General features: G+C 43.2%; 1 protein-coding gene across 1 annotated transcript in view; it reads right to left on the bottom strand.

Moving 5' to 3' along the window:
* SLC6A5 (solute carrier family 6 member 5) overlaps positions 1–20,321 on the bottom strand; it is a 305,468-nt gene that overhangs the window by 156,472 nt on the left and 128,675 nt on the right. The window contains exons 6-7 of the mRNA XM_069221331.1: positions 18,309–18,450; positions 13,082–13,214 (exon numbers count right to left, since the gene is read on the bottom strand). Coding sequence (XP_069077432.1) covers positions 13,082–13,214; positions 18,309–18,450 — 275 coding nt within the window. The remainder of the gene's footprint in view (positions 1–13,081; positions 13,215–18,308; positions 18,451–20,321) is intronic.

Genomic DNA, 20,321 nt, shown 5'->3' with positions numbered 1-20,321 from the left:
CTGTGTAGTGATAAATGATATTGTGTGAATGTATTCTCCCAAGTAAGTCCTAACTCCCTACTTCTATACTCACATTTGCAACTGTGATGATGAGTGAAGGAGTTATTATTTTCATAAAAATTGATTTCCTCTAAGGAAAGCTACATTCTCTCAGAGGTTCTTTTCAAGTACATACTATGAGTTCTGTAAATGACTGACACCTTTGCCGTGGCCCATTTTTGTGGTCATCCAAAACTCACTGTAATAATCCAATCACTTAACATTAGTTTTAAATGTAATAACTCCTTCAGCAACCTTAACTTGCAAGTCTGCACTTAGGTATTGGTTTGATATGTCTTGTATCACATTCTCTCTGAGCAAAGACTAGACAGCATTGCTTTCTCTCGCTAAGGACTGGCTAACTAGTCCAACTAGTGAGGGCAAACTGGCCAGGAAAGTCCACATATCAGTGTCTTAGCCATGCTGTATTATGTGCACTTGGTGGAGGTGTCATTCAAATGAGTACAAGTGATGTGTTGAGTGCTTCACTAAATGGTGCTCTCTCTGTGGCATAATGGCTAGAGTTGAACAGTTGGGATTTGTGTATTCGGCCCTTCCTGCCAGACTAACCAGGATCTGTAGAATACCTTCCCAGTAACTAACATGGCTTCAATCCATAGCAGCCAGAGTGAACCTGCAAAATGTGGAAAGTAAATCTTTTCAAAACAGAAAACACTGCAGAAGTCTCACAATCGCTATTGGGAGTCAAGGCGCGAGAGCTTTTGCGTTGGAGCTGTCAGCATTGAACATAATGACTCTGTAATTACATGGCACATCTGCATTAATACCAACACATCATTTCAACAGGATTCAATTTACAGCTTTCGATATCAAATGAATTAATAATAATAGGGCACTTATCTTTTAATGTGTTTCCAGACCATGAACCCTGTAATCATCTCTTTATTACTGTCACCCCAAACAATTTGGCAAGGAATGTTACTGAGTGCTCATTGCCAACTACAAATCAAGAGGAGGAACGTGTAATAGGCCCTTTGTTAGAATTCCAAGGGGGGGGGGGCATTATCAAATCAGGCACACGTCAGCTGCAGCCCCCGAAGAAAGTGAATGCATTTTAAGGGCTGCATTAAAGGGGCATTATATTGTATTGCAGCAATATTTGAGCCATCAATTTAGCTACTTAGGGGGTCATTTACAGCATGGAGCCTGGGGAGCCACGTAATGAATCAGCAGAGCTCCTGCCCCTCAAAACTCAAAATCTCCCCATCTCATCTAGAGGTGATGGAAGTGTTACATTTGCGACAGCGGCCTCCTCTCCACATCGGCAACAAAAGTGCTCCGCCCACATTGGCGGTGGCAATATTGTTAAAACAATATATTTTTGGGAAATTGAAGGTATTTCTATATACAGTGTTCCTTACTCGGACAGGATGGTTGAGGTGCGAGCAGCCCATTGACCTTCATTTGCGCTCAATAATATTGAGGGCCAGATTTACTAAAAGGTGCTGCACCAAAATCTGCAGCGCTGCGTCACATTAGAAACACAGGGATGCTCAATATTTAGTCAAATGCGGCGCACCCATGTGTTTCCCACAGCGCCGGCGCTAAATTTAGCTGCCAGCGCCAACACAGGCATTCTTGCACCATAGTGCAAGGCTGTCTACGTTGAGGGGGTTGGTTGTTTATGTGCAGGAAGGTGCCCCTTTCTGCACATAAACAATCTACAATGACGACTTGCTACTTCCATGTGTGCTGCATAATGCAGTACACGTAGAAGTACCAAATCATAATTTTTGAATTATTGTTTATGTTCAGGAAGGGACACCTTCCTACACATAAATAATCATTCATGGCCTTTCGCTCTTTCTATGTGCGCTGCAGAACGTAGCACACGTGGAAAAAGCAAAAATGAGGAGGAATGCGCTGCCACAGATTTACGACTTCTTGTAAATCTGGGGCAGCATCAAAAGCAATGGGTGTTGCGGTGGATCGCACATGGGAACACCCATTGCACACCCCTTTGAAGCAGAAAACTGTGTCAGAAGGGCCATATTTACAAGGTGGCGTTAAGCCACAAGAAGTGACTTAGTGCTGCTTATAAATGTGGTGCACTGCACAGTGCCACCGCAGGGTCACAGAAAGGGACACACCGGTGATGCTAGGGCCTCGTAACTCTGGTCCTGAGTATCTATACTATTATGTGGTCTTTGCATCATCAAAGTAATCTGTAACCTGCAAACTGAGTCAGTTTTGAAGCTTGGGCATTGGCATTGTTTATCGAATGAGGGTTAAAGATTTCTTTTTAAGACGAATTCAAGTAATGTACAAATGGTAGGGTCTCTTTGAAGGCTAATAACAGTCTGAAACATACCTGCAATGCTGTTTCTCAACAGAATGCACATTTGATATTTATATAGGTGTGCTTTTTACTTCAAGCAATTGTGACCTCACTTCCCCCTTTTTGTATTACATGAGGAAAATGTTACTCACCAATAGTAAATCTGATATTCCAGCACTCATTAGCACCTCATGGGATCCTGCGCCAGCTTGTGGCCAGAAGGTGAAAGTGTGAGCCAAGAGGATACATAGCACCAGGGCCGGTCGGAAAACCAAAGGCAACCCTGGCAAAAATCTAGAAATCAGCCCTGCTTCTTTCCTTTGTCTTTCCTTCGAATTGCTTTCTATTTCGCTCTATTTTCTTCCATTGTACCGGCTGTCCTACACCCCGGTGAGCTGGAGAAAGAGACCAGCTGTCCATCCTCAAAAAACTGTTTCCAAAGGGCCCCAACCATCCCAGCCCCTTGGGAATGGGATTAGTGGCCAATCCAGTCCTGTACATAATGCTCCAATTACAGAGAAGTTTCGTAGTTATCAGTTGGTCAGTGGTGGTGGGTGGGTCATGCAAAAGAGAGTATACAACTGTGATAATATTATTATTAATGGCTATGTTTGCCTACACATAACAACATATTAATTAAAAACACGATCCAGGCATAGTAAAAGGATTGCATTAACTACATTTAAGAGGCTGTAAACTTTCAGCCCCACACTCCAATTTTTGGTGAAAGGCTATTTCTTCATAGTGATGTCGTGGGTATTTCAACAAAAAAGAGGTTGTCAGTGGCCCAATGAGAAGGATTTAGGTATGAAATATGGTAGTTTTCACTTGCACATGTGACATAGGTGAGATGCGTGAGGTCTGTGGAGCTAAAGGAGAAGACTCATATGGGAAGGGTACCATAGACACCAGCCCTCTAGGTCCTGGCCAGTTACATCACATCTTGCATCAGACCAACAGGCAGGTTGCAAATGACTGCTTAAGGAAATGTAACATTCTCTGGATACATTAGGCTTGCATCGAGGGAATACTTTACAAAAAACATTTGGAGAACCCAGAAGTGAGCACCAAACATATATGGTCACATCTTCTTTAGTGCCCAGACCACTGCAAAGACTTCCCTCTCCATTGCACTCCACCTCCGTTCCCTGGGAAGTAGCCTCCTACTGATGAAGGCTACAGGTTGATCCAGTCCCTCTTCATATAGCATGGCCCCTATGCAATGTCCTGAGGTGCCTGTCTGCACAATGAATTCCTAGGAGAAGTCAGGGGGCCTTGAGCACAGATGCTGTGTACATGGCCTGCTTCAGGGTGTCCAAAGCTTTCTGGCACGCTTCTGCCCAGATCACCTGGGCTGTTTCTTAGAAGTCAACCCTGTTAATGGAGCAACAATGATGTCATATTTCTTGACAAGTCTCCTAAAATAGCCAGTGAGCCCTAAGAAGGCCCTCACTTCTGTCTTGGCCTTGGGGAGATCCCAAGCCAGAATGGTTTCACTCTTGGCTTGGAGGGGCAGTACCTTGCCACCTCCCGCTTGGAGACAAAAGTAGACCACTGAACCATGCCCTATTTAGCACTTACTGGCCTTGATAGTCAGACATACCCTCTGCAGAGCCTGAAGCACTTCCTTGAGGTGGCACAGGTGGTCCTCACAGCTAGAAGTGAAGATTGCAGTGTTGTCTATGTAGGTGGCACTGAAGTTCTCCAATCTAATCAGGACCTGGTTTACCAATCCCTGGAAGGTGACAGGAGTGTTCTTGAATGCGAAAGGCATTACTCAGAACTGGAAGTGTCCTTCTGGGGTAGAGAATGCAGACCTCTCTTTGGTCCCGTCGGTAAGGCAATCTGCCTGTAGCTGGACGTTAAGTCAAATGTGCTGAGGAACTTGGCAGCCCCTAGCCGATCTATGAGCTCATCAGCTCGGGATGGGGTATGTGCCAGTCCTAGTGACTGCATTGAGCCCACAGTAGTCCACACAGACGTTCTGGGGTGATATCTGGAGGGGCAGCCTTGGGGACCAACACCAATGGCCTGGACCAAGGGCTGTTTGAGGGCTTAATAACTCCAACACAAAATGGTATGGTAGCTAAAGCAAGAAAAGGACTTCCTCTCCTATTTGGTAAGTAAAGTCAGAGCCCTATTTGGAATTCACAGGAGTTCTGGCAAATCAAATGGGAAGACCAATCTTTTGGAAGAGGAAGCCTCACACACAGTTTATGTCATGCTTCATCATTGGCAACCTCTCCCTACCCTGGTAGGACAGTGCCACCAGGGCGGATTTAACCGCCTGATGGCCTCAAAACAAGGAGGGAGTTCTTTGATAAAGTAGAACTGGACAGATAGCGGGATCCAGATAAGTTAAAAATACTTTAGGGTACCCATGTGTATTACCTTTAATATTGAGCATAGTTAGCTCAGACATCTCATAGTGGGGTGAGTGAAATGCAGGACCTTCAAAGGGTTCCTTGGGAGTCTTACGGACTACCAGGTAGGTGATAATGCTATTGCGCACCTTCAGCTCATAAGGCCCAGACCAGTGGTCTTGCAGGGCCCTGAACTCCACCAGCTCCATCACCCACACCTTTTGGCCAGAATGAAACTCAACCAGAGGGGCATTCTTGTCATACCACCTTTTCGTGTCCTCCTGGTTGGCTTCCAGATTCTCCTGGGTGAGTTTCCTGAAGTGTGGCTTCTGGTTGCGGAGTGCCAGCATGTAGCTCACTATGTCCTGAGGTGCTTTCTTGGCAGCTTGCTCCCAGTCTTCCTTCACCAGACTATGAGGTCTTCTCACAGGGTGCCCATACAGAAGTTCAAAGGGGCGGAAGCCAATCCCTTTCTGTGGTACCTCCCTATGTGCAGATAAAAGACATGGCAGGAGGACGTTCCATTTTTGCCTCATGGGTTCTGACAGGCCCATAATCATGTCTTTTAGGGTACTCTTGAACTGCTCAACAAGCCTATTGGTTTGAAGGTGGTTAGGAGTGGAGGACTTGTACGTTATCCCACACTCCTTCCACATGGTCTTCATATACCCTAGATAAAGGCGGTACCTCTGTGGGATGCCACCTCCTTGGGGAACTCCACATGGGTAATCCCCATCAGTACCCTGACTACCACAGGCAGAGTCACCACTCTTAGATGATAGCCTCCGGGTACCAGGCTGTATGGTCAACCAAGACCAGGATGAACCTGTTGCCCATGGCTGTCTTGGTGTCTAGAGGCCCAACAGTGCTGATGTGTGCCCATGACAGGAATAGGTTACAGGGGAACCTTGTGCTTCCCTCTTGACTTGCCACTGGCCTGGCAGGTAGCACAGGACCTACAGAACGCATCTGAGACCTTCATTATTTGAGGTGAGTAAATGTGCCAATTGTTCCGCTCGGGCTTGTCCCCCAGTTTGGCCTTATCCTCCCCTGTATGCTCTGGGGCATCCCCCTCAGGGTAACCCTCCTCTCAGACCATGAGAGTTTCAGGAGCAGGTTACTTGTGCCCCTTGCCCTTCTTCTTCTTGGCAAGCCCCTGGGCCATTCTTCCAGACTCCAGGTTCTCCTGACTACCCTCTCAGGCTGCCCTGAACTGTGTGGTCAGGCACATCCAAATAGGCAACTCTAATATACAGGCGGTATGCTCCAGGTCATTGCCAAGCAGACAGTCCACAGTCATGGACAGACTCACAGCTACCCTTAAAGAACCTGAGACCACCCCCTATTGAAAGAGAATCAGAACCACTGGGTCGTGACTTTCACCCTTGTCAGCTGCAACAACTTAGAGGAATGCATGACGGACTACCTGCTGTGAGGACACCAGATAACATCTGATGATTGTCATGTTGGCTCCAGTATCTCTAAGAGTATCTACTCTCTGCCCATTGATGGTGACCCACTGCCTATAGTTCTTAATGTTGCTACGTATAAGTGCCTTCTGTGCCATCTGTCTGTCACCCATGGACAATAGGTAACCTCTTCTCTGCCCCCGCACTATCTGGGAGAATCTCCTCCCCAAGCGCTATTGTAGCCAAATCCAGTTAGAGTCTACCAGGGGGGGGCTGTATCCACTTGGGACACTTGGCATCCCCCTTGAAGTGCCCTTCCCATAGGCACTCATAGCACTTAGGGGTACCTTTTCTGAAGATTTACTATCAGAGAACCATCTCTTTTTCTTCTCAGCAGGGCGATGGGAATCCTGACTCGAGAAATTAGTTTGGGGCCCTTTAGAGAATCCCTTAGTTTTATTCTTTCCCCCCCCCCTCCTTCAGATGGGGACCCTGCCCACCCTTGTGGTTATCCCCTCCAGATACCTTCTTGTGGGCTCTGGTGCTGACCCAGTGGTTGGCCTCCTTGGCAAGTTCCCTGGGGTCAGAGAGCTAACTATAGGGAGATATACACCAACAATCCACGTGGCAAAACATTTACTTGTATTCCAATGCAATAGCTGACTGTAACTTGGAGTGAGAGCACTGAATGCTGGCATTAGAGTACTTTGATCACTAGTGGCTGTCAGTCTCATTACCCAATGACAGCATTAACAAGAATCATGTATAGGCATTTTGGAATGCTTTATGCCGTTACGATTACTCGCAGCAGGAAATACGCAGTCTAACCACATCCCTAAATGGAGTTGCCAAAGTTTAATCATATTACACATTGAAGCATTCAGCATAAAAATGATGTACTTTTAACATAGTTCCTTAAGGACATCACTTGGTTATTCACAATTGGGTAATACCTTCTCTCACCTCTAGAGGGTGCATTTCCACAACACTTCACAGGGCACATCGTTGGCCACAACCCTGACCCCATACTCTTTTAATCACATTCAGCATAAAATGCTGCACTTCATCAATAGTCCTTAAAAGACTTTGTTACTGTAAATACACCTGTAAGTACAGCCGTTCACCCCTAGAGGGTGTCTACTAATATGGCAATCCATAATAATCACATTCTGGCCACAAGGACTGCAGCCATAACCTTCACCTTAGAGGACATTTTTTCTCCACCACTCAACAAGTTTCAGCTGGGACAAAGCTTGAAAACACTTGGAACCCTTGAGGGGTTATCCTTCCAGTGTCCCCCGAAACTGAGGGTGGGGACATTTGAAATTCTCTTGGGGGAGGCTGCACTACTACTACAGCACTCCCCACACTTGGGGGTCATTTTGGTGGGGTCTCCTGGGGTCACCACAACACCAAAACAAGCAACTTTAAGGGCAAACTTGGGCCAGGCCCGACAGGGCATTATGGGGCGCTGCTCCAGGAGTGCTGTGCATAAGTCAGCCCTACCGATGCGCTGGAGAAAGCAGCTCCGACTTTCACCATTTGTTTCTTTTTTCTGGGTGGCATCATGCAGCAGCTGGAGTTCCTTTCAGGGTGTCTGGTCCCACCCGGACTCCACGCATACAGCTTTGCTCTGGTGGAGAGCAGCTTGGGAAGCCCATACCCAGCTGCTCTCGCCAGCTCCCAGCACGACCAGCAGCTTCACGGCCTGTCGCAGGAGCTGGCTCTTCTCTTTATTGCTCCTGCCAGCAGACGCATGTGCTCCTGGACCCCTCGTCCTTTTCGGGGGAAGCACGATGTTGCAGCAGCAGAGCCCCAAGCGATTCACTGCCTTTGCCGGAAGGGTCAAAGGTCACCAACCTTCTGATAGCCTCTTTTCACTCCTGGTGGTGAGCCCTTGCCACCTGAAGCACTTTTTTCAGGCCTCCTGGTCTCAAAGATCCCCAACTAGGTAGGGAGCCAGTCTCACTGACTCCCGGCACCAGTCTTTCACTTGGGAGTCTGTCTGGGCAGCGCGCTCTCTTTGCACAGAAGCCCAGTCTTTCCTCCAACTGGTCCCCAGGAGGAATAAGAGGACCACCGCACTTCATCTGGGGTGTGCCCCTCTGGGTCTGGGATCAATCAGAGGCAGAGTCTCTGCCCCTGTGGGCAGTCAGGGGATTCTTCCTTCCAACTGGCCATGGTGCTGGCCTCCAGTCCCAGTGTTCTACGGGAAAGCACATACAAGAGAAAGCTCTCTCCCCTGTGCAAGACCTTTTTAGTGGAGGCGGAAGTGCCCAACAGGAATGGGCCTCTGGCCTGTCCTGATGTATCACATCACCTCTGCGCCCCTATCTCAATGTTCCTGCACAGTCTTCTGGGATACCTCAAAATGCATCGCTCAGGAGTCAGTTGCCACATGTACTCTGAGGTCTCAACTTCCTGACATCACTGCCAGAGCATCCCCCCCAGCAAATCTTCAAAGGAGCCCCCCCGGCTTGGCTCCACAGGTCTGGGCTCCCTCCCTTGTTGAGTGGAATGGGGCAGGCCTGGTTCCTGGCACAGGATGAGTGCTGGCTGATTGATGGAGGTCCCTGTTCCTCCAGCTGCAGAGAATAATAATGAATCCAGCCCCACAGGGTCACAAAAGCTCTGGGCCCTGAGATGAGTCACAGAAAGATGACATTCCTGGATGACCCATAAGCACTGCAGATACGCTTTTGTAACCTACAACACTGTTGCTTTCACACAGGGTACAGTGCACATTGGTGCAACTCTGGAGTCTGTAGACCCTAGGAATTGGAGTTATGCCCTAGGGCTGCCTTTCTCATTGGAATATAATGGGGTGTCAAGACAGTAACGCCCACTGACTATCCCTTGTATACACTCACATCATAGGGCCTATTATAGGTCACCACCCACTCTGCATAGTCCCTTCTGCTCCAGGCTACCTGGGTGTAGTTCTTGGGCTGCACACAACAGGAGTCTTCCCTGTGCAGCTCACACAGGTGTGCATATGTGACCACCAGCCCTGGGTCTCCTTCTCTTGCTGCTTCGCAGCAGCCTTGTCTCCAAAAGGCAGCACCAGTGGTAAAGACATGCAGTCCATTTTACCATGAGTTTACTTTAAGTGAGCCCAAGGTTATGATTCTCCCTCACAATAAAAGGTTGAAAACTGGGTGATTCAAAGCAAACAATTTGGGCGGATCAGATAGTCAGAACCGCCCTCTCACAGTGAACAGGTGTCACATCCTTTGGTGGTCATTTTACACATTAGCTTGGAAATAGCAAATGAATATAAAATCCTTTTCCCAATTCTCGTCTGGTTTCACATGAAACTCACTAAAACCTCATGATACATCTGAAGGGGAGTCAAAGAAACATGAAGCGATGCAGAGAACCAAGTATCCCTGTCACCTGGCACTAGGAGAGAATCACCTAGCACCCACGAATTCTCTGTGTCTGTACTTGTTGGGACAGAAATGTCCCTCTCATTCTGATGGATGTGCACTCCTGCACTGAGTGCCCTAGCTGTAATGATGTCTGGATCCCTGATGCTGATTTTTTCTTGTCATGAGCAAACACTGACCATGCATGTGCACCATGACATAGGCCTGTCTCACAGATTGTGGTTTTGTTTGGACTGGGAGGGGCACCCAAAGTGCTACCTTCATAGTGGTGAAAGGCTACTGACTTTACCAGGAGTAAAGAAGCACAAATGCAGGGGTGGTGGCATACCATGTAGTGATCAGTAGGAGTGAACAGGCCTTTTTACCTGTGTCACTGGCAGACAGGTTCACTCAACTAAAGTTCCCCCGGTGTGTGCTTAACTTACCATTGGCCTACATCTGTTTAGTGTGCAGTGATGCACAGCACATAGTTCTTATACATGTGCTGGGTGTATGTGTGCCTGTGAATGGTACAATACAGAACAGGTGCAGTTCTGTGCAGTGTGTGTGTGTTTATACGCATGTGCTGGGTATATATGTGCCTGTGAATTATATAATAAATGAGGCATGTAATGTTATGCAATGTGTATATATTATATGCATGTCTTGGGTGTATACATGGAAGATTCTGGGTTTCATTGTGGGAGACCCAGGGATAACTGGAGGAACATGAGGAAGAAGAGGACCCCTCTCCCCTCAAACAAGTTAGTGGATATCTGCATTCCTGTGAGTTGGGTGGGACACATTGGAGGAAGAGAGAGAAAGGCTCTTCACTACACTTCAAAGGGTGCCCTTTGATTCAGAGAAAGATCAGTGGACAGGGGCCTGGGTAGATCACAAGAAGATGATGGGTGTTAATAGGAAATTTATAAAGAGCAGGTCCCAGGCCCTGGTGGTGACATCCAGGTGTGAAACTCTAGTCTCTCCCACGCCTGTGTTGTAGAGCAATCAAAACTGGAGTCGCTCCTGTTGTGACTGGAGCAAGGGCAGGGAAGAGGACAGGGCACTTCAAAAAGAAGCAGAGCTCTAACATAAACTTCAAAGACTCAGGCTGCAAATCACATTTGGTGTTTGGAAATGGACTTCCACCTTGGCGACTTCACAAGAATTATGTCTAATGATGTGCCTGTTTTGTAAACCCGTATGGATGTTGTGCACTGTCATTATATTTGGGGAAAATTGGGGATTGTTACTAGAATGTATAAAACAAATAAAAATATGTTTTTTTTTTTAAATGGGAGCTCCAGGACCCCAAACTTATCACCTTCAAGCAGCCAGTTGGGCCGTGGGAGGTGGAGAAGCTCTGCAAGACTCCTGCCTGTGACCAGGACTGAGGGGCCAAGGCCTGGCAGTCCCTAGTCTCCTAGCTGGGTGAGGGGACAGTATAAGTACCTGTTTACTTGCCAAGACCAGTGTGCCTTGTGAGGAACAGGAGAGTGCTGGAGGGAGTCAGATACAGCGGGGGATCCTGTTGGTTGGATTCCTGTAGAGAGGTATGAGGAGCCAGCTGCTGCACCAATCCAGTCATTGACCGTTTGTAGGGAAAAGTCGGCAACCATGTAGTCCGGAGAAGGGGTTCAGTAGAATTTAGCCATGACTGTTGCTGCACCAATCAGGTCTTTGCTCGTGTGCAGGTTAAGTCAACGACCCTTTATGCAAGTGTGCCGAGCTAAGTCAGTGATGCTGTATGCCAGGTGGGGCCGCTGTGAAGGTTGTTACTGTGGTGATTGAGCCTTAGCCCATGTGCAGAGTTTAGCAATGACCCAGAATGCTGGAGGGGGCCACTAGGACAAGGCAAGGAGCATGGTCTGCTTGAGACCACTATCGAGAGGAGGAGGCCGCCATTGTAACCGGACTGAGCCCAAACTCAAACGGAGGAGCAACATAGGAGCATCACAATCCCCCACCTCAACCTGTGGAGAGTAGCCCAAGAGACTTACCAAGCATTGTAGAAGCATCAAGGACCCGCCGGCAGCTGCCTACAGAGGACCGCATCTGAGGAACTAGAAAAACACTTGATTGCTGTTCCTCCCGGGCCGCATGTGAAGGAACTTACTAGAGACAGCTGCTGCAGTGTCAGAGCCCATGAAGAAGGTGCACTCCAAGACACCAGTCGCTCTTATCCTGCTGGTGCAGCAAAGAAATATTTATGGGCCTTACGGCCCTTGTGGAACTTGCCTGCCATATATTGCTTCATGCTGGAAAAACTTTTTAACAAAGAGTCGGAGTGGAACTACTGAGTCTTGGACGACAAGTGGGGCCTAACCTGAATATATCATATGGGGAATGAGGAATAACCACTACAGCTAAAAAGAGGGGAGCTGGACTCAGGTACCAGACAGAAAAAGACTACAGCCTTGGCCTCAGTGACTTTGTGTTTTTTGTGAATGGCATATTTGACTTTGTGTGAGTCACAAATACTCCTTTTTTTATAAAGCAAGTATTTGACTGAACGATCATTGGACGATCATTGCTGCTGTTTAACATATTTTGAGTTGTGAGCCTGTGTTCACCCACCTATGTCTACCTACCCCTGAGAAGCCTTGGACTGCTCCGCCCACGCTACCACTGAGAGCCAATTGCTGACGGGGTACTTGGCCCAGTTGCTCAGAATCCTTAGTAGGTCGGGCCTCTGGACATCAGAAGTAAAAAGCCTCACCCACCAGGATTGGGCCCAGTAGCACCTGCTTGCCTCATGGTCCTATGAACGGTGTTCTGACAGTACTACATCCAAAGCAGAATCAAAATAAAAATCATGCCCAGTTGCACATCTGTTTAACTGAAGTGCAAACAGTCTTTCCATGGTAGTTCCCAAAAATAGAAGAAAACGAATTAAGTGGTTGTAGTTCAAAATCTCAGTATAAATCTCTTGATTGTATTTAATATAATAGATGAATCCACTTACATTTGTGTGTAGTACATAACAGCAGCAAAATATATCATGTTAAGGCCATGCTAACACCCGATCAGACTTCAGGTTTTATGGTACTATGAGGCAATTACCTCTATTCATTATTTAAAGTTTGCATTTACCTTTCTGTATATCTCAATAATATTTATGTTCAAGTTGAAAGCTGAGTATGTAGTGTGCATGATGAAAACCTGCAACAGAGTTGCACATTGACCGATTTGGAGAGGACACTGCACATACAGAAAGTGGTTGGGAGCTCATGGCAAACCCAGCCTCTGAGAAAAATCTTGAAATTGGCAAAAAAAAGTCAGAGTATGTAATTGTTGCTCATAGCTTTCTCAACAGCAATGTACGCTTCAAACAGTGCAGGTGATGAGAGTTCTGCTAAACTGAGAAGGTATATAATTCCAGGATTTACATTTTAATTTGAACCATAGACAAATGAGCCCTTCCCCTCCTGACCAAACAGAAGTATCAGTAGAAACAAAGTAATCATGCAATTGCTTGCTGAATGGGTTTCAGTTCACATAGTCTACTTTACACATGCAATAATATCATTCAAGGGATCTCAATGGAGTTTATCACTTGCATCCATGCACTAACAATTTCAAATGAGAAAATAATGTTCTTACTTTGCCTGAAGTCTTGATGCCTTTAGCAAGCGATGCATAGACAATCACCCAAGCCAAGAGAAGAGACAAGACTAAAGGCCACCTTATCTCACCCGGATATTCAATCCCTGCGGAAATCTTCAACATAAAGTACCTGAGAGTCAAAAAGTCAGTGAGAGTGACTGCAGGCTGCATCCATTAAGAAACAGTCCATACCATTCTAGCGTGTTCTTTCCATGGGGCATGCATTGCGATGGGCGGTGTCTCTGCTGCCCCAAACAAAGCAAAATAAATATTGAGGGTACTCAGACACATTATTGCTGTTGCAGTTTACTAATATTCTTTTAAAGAGTCCATTTAGTGAACAAAAACCCCACTTTGGAGATATGTAGTCCGAACCTATCTTACATGGCTGACCGCCCCAAACAATGGCGATTGCAAACATGGACTTGCGTGAATAGGTTTTAGAGAAAGTTAGTTTGTAATGCATCTTGCTTCACTTAATGGAGCCTTTAAACAATCCAATTTCAAATGGAACTAGTCTGTAAAATATAATTCTTGCATTTCCATATTGCCTCATGACTTCTTGCCAGTTCTCAAAATGATGCTTCAATTCGAAATAATGCCATTCCAAGCTAAAATATGGCATACACTAAAAATACACATAAAAAGCTTGAAAGACCATTCATTTTGTGCACAACTCATTTAGAATTATTAAGATAACATTGAAATTTCAAGCAAATACATTAAAGAAATATGCAAGTTTTGTATTAGATCTTTTTCAAAGTTTCATGTCAAAGGACACAGTTTTATTAACACAAAAATCACATAATACTAATATTCCATTCCACTACAGATTCTCTTTTATTGCCTGCATATTACTCAGGCACAAGGTCGATACCTATTATAATATGAGACTGCCAATAGGAAGGAAAGTTGAAGGAGACACAGGTCACCTTGCTTCTCCTGGGTTGCTATCATATCCAGTGAGCCCCAGCTTTGACCAATGCACAGCTTTGGCTAATTTTTAACATTACTATCAAACACTTACAGTCTCTAGAGAAGCAGGTATGATTTGGCACTGAGTTTTCATTCTGTGAGAATTTATGAGAAAGTATGTACAAAAGAATATATATTTATTTCCTTGAGTCACAATCCATCACATTTCATACTGAAACACCTTCAACCCAGGCTGTGGGAACAGTAATCCTTTTGGGTTACTCTTCCTGGTCACAACATTTTTCCTATCAGTTTGGAGAAGGATTGCAGTCAAGCTGATGCAATTCACATATCATTTGTCCTGCAGCATTTTCCATCCTCCAACCCAAACAGTTTATTATTAAGAAAAGCTTACTAAAACCATTGAATCCTTAAGAGCAGACACTTGTAAGCTCTGTCCACAATCCCCTCTCAAAGTAGCTGATAGAGACTGGTGATGAAAAGTGATATTAATCAATTGAACAATTGATTATCTGGTCTATAAATGAAGACCATCACAGGACCCTCCATATCATCAGACCAGTCAAGGCAAAGCAATCATGCCTTGAATTTCTCTGTTGTGTTTGTTCTTATTCTCCTTGCAAAGGGTAGGAATATGTCATTCATGTCCTAATACTCCATTAATTTCTTATCCATTTCATGGCCATCCATCAATTCTAACTCTGCACAAGGAGAATAGGCAATATGCAACCCAAGGAAAATCTATGGTTTGATAATACATGACACATTATATATCAAAGTTGGTTTATGATGAGATCCTACATTCCAGGTTTTCAGGATAACCACATTCAATATGATTCGTATTGAGATTTATCGTATGTAAATGTATTTCTTGTAAATATCCTATGTATTGACATTGAACTGACCCTTCTGACCAATGTTGGAAACTACTGCATTAGATTAATGATTTTTCTGTTCCTGTGTGAACATATTTTCAGTATGATCATAAGAAAGAGAAACTTTCTCGCCTGTAGGCGACTGACTGATACTTTCTGGCTCTGAAGTATGAGTTGTGAGCTTGCACTTCCTGCACCAAAGGCCTAGGATCCGAGGACACCATAATTCAGTATTATTTAAGTAATTGAATCCTCAGTGTCACTAACAGCAATATTTACACTCAATGAAATGCCATCAGATAATGTGACTTATGAACAGCATATTCAGGCTAAACTACTAGGAGCCAATCATAGAAAATTGCAATTAATAATGGACAGTGAAGAGACATTCCCAGAAAGGTAGCAAGCACAGTGTGCAGCCGAAATATGTGGGTCAGCCTTCAAATGTAGTTGTCTGAAACCAGAGGGCGAGTAAGGGCCAGAATGCCTTGTGAAAAAAGTTATACAAAATAAATATGCAATTTTACATTTACCTTAAACTAAGACAGCAGATTGTTCAGTGATACCAAAAATCTTCAGCTGTATGGTGTGGGCTTCAAGGACTGTATAAGGGAAACTTTTAAAGTTTTCTTTAGAGTGCACTTAGGTGGTTTGTGAATCATGAAAATTCAGACATCTACACAAACAAAAAAGTGAGAAGGACTGGGCCTGCATCTCTTGAACTCATGACGCCAGAGTTACTCCCAGGGCAAGTTCTCCAGCCTCAGGGACAGAAGGCTCCAGCAACCTTGAGCCCAGCACCTGGACTGCATACATAATGTACCTATTCAGTATACGTCAGACCCAGGATACTACAATATGTTTCCGCTCCAAATTAGTTGATATCTACATTAATATGCATGGTTTCTGTAAACAGGTACAAACATTTATTTCCGGCTACCAATGACTCATTTTAGGATCTGTGATCTGCTTATTATGATATCTACATTGTAAAATGTATTCAATCAACACGTTTTCAAAAGTCAAATCTTTTTTAATATCCTATGTGTATTTTGGTATTGGTGGAGCTGTTATAGTCGTAGTGTTGTATTAAATCTAGGTCTGCTGCCCTATCCCTAGTTCACATTGCCCAATTGTGGAACCTTCCCTGGTCTCAATACCAGATTTCACCTCATAATTTGCTTCTAATTCTATGATCTTCTAGAACAGCATCACTTATCCATTTCAGAAAGGTGCACTAATAACTAATAATTTTAAGGAGAAGAACACCACGTTATTTATCCAAGCAATTGTTCATTGCGTTATGGAGTTTCCTTAGTTATGCCTTTCCATAGTTTCATAGATGTCTGCCATATGAGGCTTTATTGAATATTTTATTTGTTAATCCTTTGTAAGTAAACTTCACGCTTGACATCATCTTAGTGTAAAGATTCATTAGAAACCTTGGAGAACTCATGCTTTCAAGTGAGATTATTTAAGGAACAGATGAATGAGATCCCATTCTTCATGTTACTTGTTCCTACATTGTCTCACCTTCTTTGTCAAAGAGAATATCACAAAACCTAAGTATGTTTCAATGCCACCCCTTCATTCACCTGCAAGATATATATTTTGATATTGAGTACAAGACATTATTTTATATTTAGTCCTCGGAATTTTAGTTGAGAAGCACATATTGTAAAGCACATCAACTATAATTGCCAGTCAAGACTGAGGCTTTGGCGCTTCAAGTGACTTTCATTTTGAGAAGTACCTGAATCAGGAAGTGATGATAGGTGCAGTCTGCAGAACAATAACAGAAGCAAAAGTGTAAAAATGTAACCTTTAACTTTGCAACTTTCCTGCTATAGCAGATGCAGGAAATACAGGGTAACCCTATTCCAAGTGGAAAGTGGGCAGTGGTAGAACAAAAAGACAATGGTGATTCCACCAAGAAGTGTATTGAACAATCAAATGCAACTTTTAATAAACGAAAACCTTCATTAATTAAATATGTTGATTGAGTTCAATGTATGAAATGCATAAAATTGCACAGCCCAGAAATGAAAAGAAACATAAAAATGTATTGGATTCATTTAATTTTGTAAAACAGGTATAACGTGACCAAAGGTGTATGCTGCACCTCTGCGATAAGTGGAAAATGATAAACAGCAGTCATACTGTTCCCCGTGGGAAAAAAAAAAGTTTTTCTTATAGGTTGAAACCAACAAAATATAGTTGTAGATGTAGGTGTAGATTTTAACAGTCTTGTATCCTATTGAAACAAGTCATCAGAATTAACTGTGCAGAAAACCTGAATGCAGGAGGAGCAGAGCAGCTTGAAGACTGTTTGCTCTATAACCTATCTTAAAAGATTGTATGAATCCAATACAGATTAATCTTTGTGAATTTTGTGTTAAATATCAATTCATATGTTTCATTTACTGAACTCAATCAGCAAATTATTGTTTTGATTAACTGAAAGCTGCAAATGGTTTGTTTGGTACTCTATCCAGTGGAACTGATGTTTCTTTGTATTGTTAGAATAGATCTAACACTTCATTTCCTGTATTCCTTTATAGAATTTCTTACTTCATATGTTCATAAGATAAAGAACAACAGAAGCAAAGACAAGGACTACAAAACTAAAGAAAATTGTAGACAGGAAAGAGTTTTTAATTTGTAATTCCTGCACAATTTAACACATTAATGTTAGGGAAAGTATTTCCTGAATCTCATGCAACGTGTTTGCCTCACTTCAAGTACTAAAATATAATAAGATCCCTCTTTTATACTGTAATATGTATGGACATGGAGTTTCCATGTCATTTCCATTTGTTTACTTTGAGGCACTATATTAACAACAATGCTTATTGACAGCAGACCAGGGGTGTGTGATTTTTCTAACCTGCCTATTTACCCCATTGTTTCCTATTCAATCAAGTAATGGTCTCCCTTCTGCTTTGATTGGGGTAGGGTAGAGGTAGGGTGTAGATAATTGAGTGCTGGTGATTTGAAGACAATCTACAATGAGAAGCTGCACCACAGTCACAGCAAAATATTGCACAGCTCTTTGAAGAATGAGAATCTTTGCACGGTTATGGCATTACACAACTATGGAGGTGTTTTTCCACCATGTTAAATATGTCATGCACAATAGGAAATTGTCATGCACTTTAAAAAACTCTACAATAAAGGACTAGTACCTCATGTGCTATGAAACTTATGCATCATAAAAAGTAACATTGGAAACAGAGCTTTTGTGGCACAGCATGATAGCAACATGTTTTCTTTCAACTGGCCCATAGAACCAGGATTCATAATTGGGTACCCTACAATTCAACAACTGAATAAATCTGTTACTCAATGACTGTGATTAAAAACTCATGTTGTTGCCTCATGGTGGCCGAATCCCAATAACATATTCATCTTACTTGAAATACTCTTCGCTTCCGCTGACAAAGGTTTTGTTGGCCTGGTTGGTGACATTGACCATCGTCAAGTTAGGATAGGCAGCCATACAGAACGTGCTGTTCTTGATCTGAATTCGTGGGTGATCAACAATTATGCATGAATCTGTTAAAAGAAGACTTGACATGAAATGAAGGATATACTTGATATTGTCCTGGACTCACGAGGGAATTAAATCAGAAATTGTTAGAATTAAAACAAAATCAACTCAAAATTGTATACATGTATGTATAAGTACTTGTAGAGCTCACATCTAGCTTGCGAACCACAGAGCATCTCGAGACAGGAATATTTTCAGAAACAAAGAAAAATTAATGCACATTGAGATTAAATTCTGAAGTTGCATATTAGCAGAAGTGCATGGCTGTTCAGCATTTCAGAGTAGACTCTTTTCTATTGGTGTTCTCCTCATACATGTGTAAAGTAAAAGTCATTTTTTGGTTTTGTGCTGTCATTTCTCACTATCACAAGGTGGCATCCTGGGGGTACTAACTTACCTTTCCTTATAGAAGCACTGGCCCAGTATGTAACATCAGTGTCTGATGTGCTATCAGACAAAATTTATTATGTAATCAGTAAAAAATGTGCACTTTCCAGCACTGTTTCTTGTAGGGCGTTTGTGCACTGTTTATGAATAGCTGACTTTATCAATGATCAGTCTTAGGACCTCAGTATAACTACTTATACCTAGAAGCATGAAAAAAATGTTCATTTGCATTTCAAACTAAGTTGAAATATGCAACTGCTAGTTATTCAATTTAATGTGTTGATAGCTATTTTAACAATCAGTCATGCATTTCTTTTGAGTTTCGTTAATAGGATTCTGTAACTAGTCAATGCACTACACTATATTCAGTTCTAGATTTCAAACAACTGTCTGCTGCCTAATAAGTAAGAGTGGTAGTGAACTACCTGCATTACTTCTTCACTACTGCTGGCTGTGAATTACCATGTTTACACAGTGAGGGCAGAAACCTGTGAGAACATCAATTTTCTATTGTTTATTATTGTTATTACATTTTTGTTTTTAAAAAAGCAAAATGGCGACTTTGCAAATCTGATACTTTTATTAAGCTAATGAGATTTCAAATTGCTAGTTTTTGAAGCCACATATCTCCCTTCCTTATTTACAGAAATCACTTCCAATCTTTTTTTGTTTTTAGTGGCCCCATAAAGAGAAATAATATCAAATAAACATTGTAACAGTTTGCAAAAATTCATAATGTAACCCCTGGTTTATTGGAATGAACAAAAAGTTAAAAATACCCATCCTGGGAAAATCCTGCAACAACAATGGCTGATGGCCCAACACCAGTCCCAGAGAAGAGAAATACAGATAATTATCACATTATGCAAGGCAGCAAAAGACATGAAACCACACAGGAAAGAGTTTGGTGGGAACATTATAAGACAAATCCTCTATAAATGATATTTGAGTTTTAAAGTATGGAATTTAGGAGAAAATATATTCAAACTGGTGTGCAGTGAACATTTAGGTTTAATTTTCTAAAAACAAAAACAACAAACTTTTATGGAACACCCATTCTCTTTTGTTATTGGCCCTAACAATGTAAATTGCACTACAAAGTCATTATTTATATTTATTTTACTGGGGAGATTTTACCATACACCATTTTAAAACAGGATATTCTGAGAAGTATACACCTACACATAGGTAGCACCATATATGCGAAGAATATATCCCAAATGTCATCATCAAGTATAACAGTAAACTAGTCTACAGAGACATTGTACTAGTCTGTGTAATGATTGCTCCTCTATCACTCCACGATGACCCGTTAGGACATATGCTATGGCTGGCTCTATAATACCCAGTAGTCCTCTGGGTCCCTCCCTGTCACTTCTGTGTGGTCTCCTCAGTCACATAATATGGCTAGTTACACCACCCTAACAAACAGTCCCCACACAAGGGCTCCAATTGTTCTTGGTTTGATCTGTTCCTGTTGCAGGTTTGA

This window comes from Pleurodeles waltl, chromosome 3_1 (genome assembly GCF_031143425.1).
Source record: "Pleurodeles waltl isolate 20211129_DDA chromosome 3_1, aPleWal1.hap1.20221129, whole genome shotgun sequence".
Classification (NCBI taxonomy): domain Eukaryota; kingdom Metazoa; phylum Chordata; class Amphibia; order Caudata; family Salamandridae; genus Pleurodeles; species Pleurodeles waltl.
Note: the sequence above shows the minus strand (reverse complement) of the source record. Positions and strands in the feature narration are given on the sequence as shown.